At 38.6% G+C, this 8,945-nt stretch overlaps 1 protein-coding gene across 1 annotated transcript; it reads right to left on the bottom strand.

Moving 5' to 3' along the window:
* Positions 1–7,279: 7,279 nt before the first annotated feature.
* On the bottom strand, positions 7,280–8,244 carry LOC103742543 (olfactory receptor 4C13-like). The gene has a single exon (XM_008843648.1). The coding sequence runs from the start codon at positions 8,214–8,216 to the stop codon at positions 7,287–7,289; it is 930 nt and encodes a 309-aa protein (XP_008841870.1). The 5' UTR covers positions 8,217–8,244; the 3' UTR covers positions 7,280–7,286.
* Positions 8,245–8,945: the final 701 nt, after the last annotated feature.

The raw sequence follows: 8,945 nt of genomic DNA, 5'->3' as shown, positions 1-8,945 counted from the left end.
ATTTTTAAAAAATATTTTATTTTTATTGAAATTTTGCTATTTTCATACTACGTAATTTGATGGTATTTATATACCTTCACCTATTTGCACCTCCCCTTACTGCCCCTGCCAATTTAATGGACTCTATTTTATATAAAGGCGTAGAGAATCTAATTTTTGTCCCCAACTGTCCTTCAGTTTGGGCTCATCTACTGGGGCTTGGTCTCCCATAGTACCCCCTCCCCCTATTGAATTTCATGCATTTTGTCATATGTGTTAAGCCCTACCTAGTCAAGTTTGTACACCTAAGTGTCCCCCACTGGAGTCTAGCAAGTCTGTCTAGAGTCACTCCATTAAAGAATATCAACTCTCCCTCACCCAGCAGTGATCAGTTGCTAATGTTTCCTTGGCTTAGGTTGAAACCTTATGTCTATTTTCCCAGTTCTATGCTTGGGTTTTGTCTGATTGAGTTTCCACGGGTCTTGTGCATGCTGTCACCATTGCTGTAAATTCATATGAGCAAGTTCCCAGAGGCCTGGGAAAATCTATTTCATTGATCATGCATCACCCCTGGCTCTTAACAATCCTTTTACCTCACCTTCTGCAATGGTCCCTAAGCTATGGGAGAGTGAGGTATAATATAGAAGTCCCATCCACAATCTCTGAAGTCTCTTATTCTCTACACTTTGACAAGTTATGGCATTCTGTGTTCATTGAACTCTGTTTCATGATGAACTTTTGCTGGTGAGAGTTGAGATATTCATTAGTATTCTATCTACCTCCTGTTCCACTATGTTCCATGAACCATAAGTGTAGAGGTTCCACTGTAGCAAAAGAGGGGGGATAATAAAAGACAGGTATCATTAACAGAAAATTGGGGAAAATGAAGAGTAAGGGGTGAGGTTAGACAGGAAGAGAGAGATAAGATAAATAAAGCTTAGGTGGTGTGAATAGCCAGAGGGAAATGAGTCCAAGAGACTCCCCAAACAACCCAGGCTGTTGCTACAGTCCCTTGAAGGTAAGACCCTATTCCTGAAGTCAAAACATAATTTGGATACAGGCCTTGGAGCAATGGAGCTGGAACTGACCTGGAAACCTTCTCCCTGGGACTAGTTCTCATAGTTCTAGAGGATACTATGCAAGCTGCCTAGGGAGAAAATCAATCAATGGCCCAACCCCAGTTCTAAAGCCTAATAATCACAAAAATGCTCTGCAAACAAACGATAGCAGTGCACCAATGACACTTTTATCTAGGGGGAATCAACATCTATCTAATTGAACTTAAAGCCCTTTCAGTGGGAGGGATCTCACTGGTGACACTGTAAATATAGCCAAAGAAACATGGCTGAAGAGGTCATAGACCATAGAGAAAACCCTATCTCTGTCCTATCCCTAGATAAATGTAATTTCTTACTGTATGCTAAATATGCATCCTTATGTTTACAAACAAGTATACCACTCACCACTCATCAATGAATCCATATTTTTATGCTTTAATGTTTGTGAATTTCACACAATATATTTTGATCATATGTAGATCCCCTCCCCTATCTGCCCTCTCCTCTTACTACTCCCACCAAATTACATGTACTCATTCATATATATGTATATATTGCAATTATTAAGAAATCAACAATTGATTGAAAGTCATTGGGTGAAATACAGCACTCATATAAAATTCTCAAGAAAGTTTTATTTACCAAAGTTTAAAAGTGAGTAGATGGGGTTGGAGAGATGGCTCAGCGGTTAAGGGCACTGACTGCTCTAGCAGAGGACCCAGGTTTGATTCCCAGCACCCACATGGCGGCTACGAACCATCCTTAACTCCACTTCCAGGGGAATCTGAAGCTCTCTTTGACCTCTGCGGCTTTGCATGACATAGGTGCACTTACATACATGCAGGCAATACACTCATACACATAAAATAAAAATAAATATTTTTAAAAAATGAGTAGGTATTTATCATATTTTTTGTTGGTCTTTTTGAGACAGGGTCTCCTTGTAGCCCTAGATATCCTGGAACTTACTTTGTAGGCCAGGCTGGCCTTGAACTCACAGAGATCCGCCTGCCTCTGCCTCCCAAGTGCTGGGACTAAAGGCGTGTGCCACCACGCCCAGTATCTATATTTAATTAAGCCCAACAAATCTTCCTCTACACACACACACACACACACACACACACACACATAATGGCCTATAGAGTCAAGTTTGTGTCCCCAAATGTCCCTTGGTGTGGGCTCATCCAATGAGCCTGGTAAGCTTACAAAGAATCTCACCATTAAATGAAACTGACTCTCTTGCTCCCAGCAGCCATTGGTTGCCAATATTTCCCCAGGGAGGACTGAGGTTCTGTACCTACTTCCCCATTTCCATTCTGGGGTTTTGTCTGTCTGGCTTAAGTTTAGGTGGGACTTGTACATGCTGTTACTGTTGCTATGTGTTCATATGAGTAACTGATCAGCTGTCTGGAAAACTGTTTCATTGTGATCATCTATCACTCTGGCTTCAATATGGATCCATATTTTCATTAAAAATAGCTGTTGGTCAATTCAAAGTTTGTTTTTTTCTCCTTTTTCTTGTTTGAGAATTTCATTCATTCATGTAATGAGCAAAGTTTTATTTCTTGCATCATGAATTAAGAGATATGATATGTGCTGTGGAGGAAGATTTGTTGGGCTTAATTAAATATGATAGCTACATACTTTTAAACTTTGGTAAATTAAACTTTCTTGAGAATTTCATATATAAGCACTGTATTTCACCCTGTGACTTTCAATCAGTCATTGATTTCTTAGTTATTGCATTTTCTTTGCTAGCTTTAAAAAATGGTCTCACCCAGCGGTGGACTCTACATGCTACAATACCAGTGTTCCTGGCAAGATGTGCTCACAAAAGTGGCATGACGGTTATGGTGTGTATTAGTTACTTTTCTATTGCTGTGATAAAAAGAATGCCCAGGGAAACTTATAGAAGGAAGAGTTAATTTGGCTTACAGTTCCAGAAGGATAAGAACCCATCATATCCAAGAGGCCTAGCAGCAGAGCAGAGCAGGCACCTGGAGCAGAAAACTGTAAGCTTCCATCTTCAAGCAGGCACAGGAAGGAGAGAGAGAGAGAGAGAGAGAGAGAGAGAGAGAGAGAGAGAGAGAGAGAGAGAAACTGGAAATGGGACACGGCTATGATCCTTCCAATCCCACCCCCAGTGATGTGCTTTCTCCAGCAAGTCTGCACCTCTTTAACCCCTGCAAACAGCACCTCCAACTGACGACTAGTTTTTCAAATACTGGGAGCCTATGGGGGTACTTCCACCAGCACAGGGCGTAATTGATCACTTTCTGCTTGGATACCTGGCCTACTCCACAAGAAGGATTTCATGTCTGATACTGAAAACCTGGCCAGAAACATATGACTGTCTGGATAACGGCCTTGGGGTGGGGGACCTACTATTGTTTTGTAAATGGCCATGATGTCAAACTGTTTTCTAAATATGTTTATATTAATATATTCCTGTTGCTTTGGTCCGAGAAGCTTCTTTATGCAGTGGGTGGTAGTTAACGCAAGGCCTCATAAATAGCCAAAGTGCCCAGTATAAATAATTCTCTGTGTTCAGTTGTGATGAGTCATCTGTATAAACTTCCAACATTCAAGGCTCAGGAATCTTCATGGAAGAGGGGAGGGAAAGCATGTAGAAGCTGGTGGATGGGAAGATCTGTGGAATTCTGGCTTCTGGACATGACACAGTTGATGTACACATCAACTTGCAGCACTTAGGTTTACCTACAAAAGTCCTGCACAAGATCAAGCCAGTCAAAATCCCAACATGGATGAAGAGGGTTCCTGAGGCCCCATCTCTATTGACAGTTGACAGGTGCTGAATGAGGGAAAGCCAATCTCCTCTGGGGACACAGTCACTGGTAGGATGTTCATGCTCCAGTGGATAGCCACATTCCTATGCACACACATTCAATACTTACTAGACTCAAATTGTCAATAACGACAAAAAAAAGGGACATGAATTTGGGATGGAGATGTGATGGGTAGCACCAGGGGGAGTTGTAAGGATGTAGTGATATGGATATGGATATGATTTTTACATTGTAAAAATATATGAAAATTTCTATGCTGTGTGTGGTAGGACATGCATTTAGTCCCAGAACTCAGGAGGTAGCTCCTAGTCTACATAGTGAGTGCCAGGCCAGTTTGGGATATGGGAGACCCTGTCTAAAGAGAAAAAAAAAAAAAAAAACAAGAGAAAGAAAATTTCAAAAAAGTATTATTTAAAAACAAAATGTCCCTACAAATAATGATTATCATGTTGTGAGACTAAGTAAAGAACAAAGTTCTCCAGAGAATTGGAGCTAAAAGAATTGGTTCTACTCATCTATCATCTATCTATATCTCTCTACTATCATCTATCTATCATCTGTCTATCTATCTATCATCTATCTATCTAATATCTATCATCTATCATCTATCTATCTATCATCTATCTATCTATCTATATATCTACCATCTCTCTATCATCTATATCATCATATCTATCTATCTATCTATCTATCTATCTATCTATCTATCTATCTATCTATCTATCTAATCTATCATGTATCTATCATCTATCTATTTATCTATCTATCATCTATCTATCTTCTATCATCTATTTCTGTCTACTATCATCTATCTATATCTATCTATCATCTATCTATCTATCTATCTATCTATCTATCTATCATCATCTATCTATGTATCTTCTATCATCTATCTATCATCTATTGTTCTTCTATCAGTCACTCCATGTATGCATGCATGCATCCATCCATCCATCCATCCGGTCATTTCCTATTGGTTCCATAAGTATAGAGAAAAATGATGAACACAAAACTTTAAGTAAAGCATATTTGTTCATTATAATAAATTATAGGAATTACATTGTTATAGGGAACTAATTTATTATAAGGAATATACATATACTTTTTTATTATAATAAATTTGTTCATGTGGTTATAAAGCTTTTTCTTGCAGTTCTGGTGACTGAATACAGGGCCTTGTGCATAATAGATATATGCTGTACCTACCACTGAGCTACAGCTTCAACATTTCAAATGGCTATGGAGGCTGAAAAATTCCAAGATCTAAAATAGGCTGGAGACCTAGGAGAGTTGGGAGTTCTGATGCCAGTATAAGAACAGTTAATATTATAGTTTCAGAGTGAGTGCTGGAAGGAAGAGCTGGCACTACAGTTAAAAATCAAAGGCAGAAACAAATAAAGCAACACACACACAAACAAATAAAAACCAAAACCTCTTATGTCTTAGTTCAAAAGCAGTCAGGCAGGTGGAGAATTCTCTTTTATTCAGTCTTTGTTCTACTTTGTCACTTGCCATAGTGTTCACAACTAAATCATTACATTAACCTAAAGCTGCTCTGTTCTTCATCTCTTATTTCCTTCAGTCCATGTTCAGTGCTGTAAAGTTAAGGCAAATGCAACTATGTCATTTACTAGTTCAAAAATGTGTCTTCATCTAAGCACTGAGAATGAACTCTACTGTAAGAAATTCTGGGCCCTTCTTGTTCCAGTCTCTCCACTTTCTTGTCTGGTTATTCATCTCTCACAAGTTTTGTTTTCATCAACATTCCTGCCAAAAATGTGAGGATTAATTGTCATTGAATGTATATATGTATTATAATCACAGTCACATTGAATGATTTGAATTTCCTGTACATTCTTTCCCTCTCTTTTAAATGTATTCCTTCTCCTTGGAAGGCATTAACACTCTCAGATCAGTCTCATTCCCTATGCACTCTACTTACACTGTGTGTGTTGTGTTTAGGGTATGTGCGTACATGTCTGTATATATGTGTGAGTGCACATTCACATGTGTGCACGTGTGTGAGGAGGCCAGTTTTGACACACTGGATGTCTTCCAGTATTTTCTCTTTATCTTTTGAGAAAGGGTCTTTTACTGAACCCATATCTCACTGATTGGCTAGATTGGTTGGCAGGTGAGCTCTGAGACCCTTTGGTTTGGCCCACCAATGCTTGGGTTGTACATGCTTGCATGCATGCCCAGGTTTTACATGGGCTCTGAGGACCTGAACTCAGCTCATCATGCTTGCACAGCAGACCCTTTACTGTCTGAGCCATCCCACAGACCATGACTTCGATTTTAGTGCTTTGGCTCTTACTGATTTTTTCTAGATAGAATCATTTCTTGGATCCTCCAATTTTGTGCCAATCTGCTTTCATATCATAATGTGCTTCCACTGTCTTACTATTTATAATGCTCTGTTATTATTTTTTCTTATTCTGGGAATGTCTTAATGGATAATAAGCCAAGTTAAGGCAGGATCTGAATTTTTATATTTACCATTAAATTTGCAAGAAATATCACTGTGTCTTATAGATTCCTTGGACTCAGAGTAATTGTTGATTGGCTAATAAAAGACACAAGAAATAAATAAATGCATTTTTAATGATATTTTGTGTGTATGGAGCCATATACATTTAAATGTATTTTTTATTTTTAATTGACACACAGTAATTGTACATATTTGTGGGGCACAAGGCATGTACAATGTGGAATGATGGAAGTAACTGAAGGATCTAGGATCTTTCATCTCCGATATGCATCATTTCTTTGTATTGGAAACATTTGAGTACTCTTTACTGGCTACCTTGGAGTATTCAATTTATTGTCATAAACTTTCATTTACAGCATGATGTTATAGCACATTAGATGATTTCCTCTTATTCAACCACCTTCTTTCTATGCTCTTCCAAATCATCCCCAGGTATAAACACACCTTAAAAATCAGCTTTCAATAATGAACTATAACCTAAATTCAAAATAACACAGAGAACTTTAAATAGGTCATATTCTTAACAAAATAAAATCTCCTGAAATAATAGAATATAAAGGCAAAATATTTATTCATACGCTAAGAAATTGTATCTAACTGATCTTTCCCTTGTCATTACCTATCAGGTTGTATAGAAAAAAGAATGGTCTGTTAAATCAATCATGTTCTAGCCACTGGCTCATCAATAACAAATCCCAAGGGTTTTGATGCTTTTCTTTCTGTCAGTCCCTATAAATGGGAAGATCAGTGTCTATGCCTTTGAATTGTTAGAAAGATTACCTCTCAGTACTAATATATATCCTTTCTTTACTTTTTACTTCATGGGAGCCACATGAATCCATATTCAAGGATTAGCTAATAGTCTCAATTTTGTTAAATTTTCCAACTATGCCAAAAGTGGATGTTGGCTAGTCTGTCTTTTCTTGCATTAATGGTGGGCTCCAGGTTGATTCATTCGCTGCTTGAAAGAACTTTTGTACTACCCAATTTCTTAATGGCGTCTTTCATCTGAGCATTTCTCAAAGTATAGATTAATGGGTTTAACATGGGAGTTATCATAGTGTAGAACATAGCAACTGCTTTATCAATGGGTAAAGTAGCTGCAGGTCTCATGTACACAAATACACAGGGCACAAAGAATAAGACGACCACTGTGATGTGGGAGACACACGTGGAGAGGGCTTTGCGTCTCCCCTCTGTACTGTGAGTCCTTAGGGAGCGCAGGATGGCCACATAGGAGCCCAGCAGAAGGAGAAAGTTTAACAGGCAGATGAACCCACTGTTGGCAGCAACAAAGAGCCCCAGAGTGTGGGTATCAGCGCAGACAAGATTGAGCAAAGGGTTCAGATCACACATAAAGTGATCTATGACGTTAGGGCCACAGAAGGGTAATTGGATGATGAACAGGATCTGTATGGTTGCATGAAGAAAACCTCCCAACCATGACACTCCCACTAGCAGGCCACATAAACGTCGACTCATGACGGTTGCATAGTGCAGGGGCTTGCAGATGGCCACATAGCGGTCATAGGCCATCACAGTAAGCAAAATGATCTCAGTACCTCCAAATAAATGTTCTCCAAAGATTTGGGTCATGCATCCATTGAATAGGATGGTCTTTTTTTCATGGAGTGAGTCTGCTATCAGCTTTGGGGTGCTGACAGAGGAATAACAGGCATCAATAAAGGAGAGATAAGCCAGGAAGAAGTACATGGGGGACTCTGACAATGAAGTGGAAGTTATGGTGAACACAATGAGCATGTTCCCTATTACTGAGGTGATGTACACAGTGAAAAACACAGCAAATACAATTTTCTGCATCTTTGGGTTCTCTGTGAGCCCCAGGAGAATAAACTCTGTCACGTTGTTTCTGTTCTCCATTTATCGCATGTGATGGCTAATTAAATTATCTGAAAAAATATTAATGCAACCATGAATTCATTAAAATTCTCCAATCTAATGTGTTATAAATTTGTATATTCTATTGATATGTGAATTCTCATGAGACTGTTTGAGATCTAAAAATGATTCTGAATTCTTTAAATTGCTTCTCAGGTGAAGATTCTCTTAATTGTATAGATATGAGGAATTTTGGTGAACACACAGGGCAGGAGACATCTTTATATACTAGCCCATTTATTATGACTGGGGATCTAACTTGAAGTAATAAACTATATCCTAGTGGAAGCTAAGCCCTAACAGGGAGGTAGATGATGTGTGAAAAGGCCATGCATGTAAAGCTAGAGAGTCTTCTCTGCATGCATTTGAAATGGAGACCCTTGGCAGGTATGTGAATATGAACAGAAAGGTAAGGAGGACATTGAAGAAGGGAAAACCTTAGACATTAATTCAGTAAAGCTGATTTTGTGCTTTGTATGAAAAGGTCTGAGGCTGAGTAAGAGAACAGAAGGTAGGGACAGGAACCCAAGCTAAGATCCTCTTTAGAGAAATCAACATAATAAGTAATAGGGCGTAACTGTTGGGAATATAGAGAACAGCAAGGCTATTATGGAAGGTACGAAAGTAGGTACAAAAGTAGGTGTTGGAGAAAGGGAGAGGAGAGTCAGGAAAAATAAGTTTTTAATTTTTTCCTTATTTCCTCATCTTGAA

The sequence above is a fragment of the Nannospalax galili genome, unplaced genomic scaffold, assembly GCF_000622305.1.
Source record: "Nannospalax galili isolate Female #2095 unplaced genomic scaffold, S.galili_v1.0 scaffold1200, whole genome shotgun sequence".
NCBI lineage: Eukaryota > Metazoa > Chordata > Mammalia > Rodentia > Spalacidae > Nannospalax > Nannospalax galili.
The sequence above is the reverse complement of the archived record's forward strand: the minus strand, read 5'-3'. Positions and strand labels throughout refer to the sequence as shown.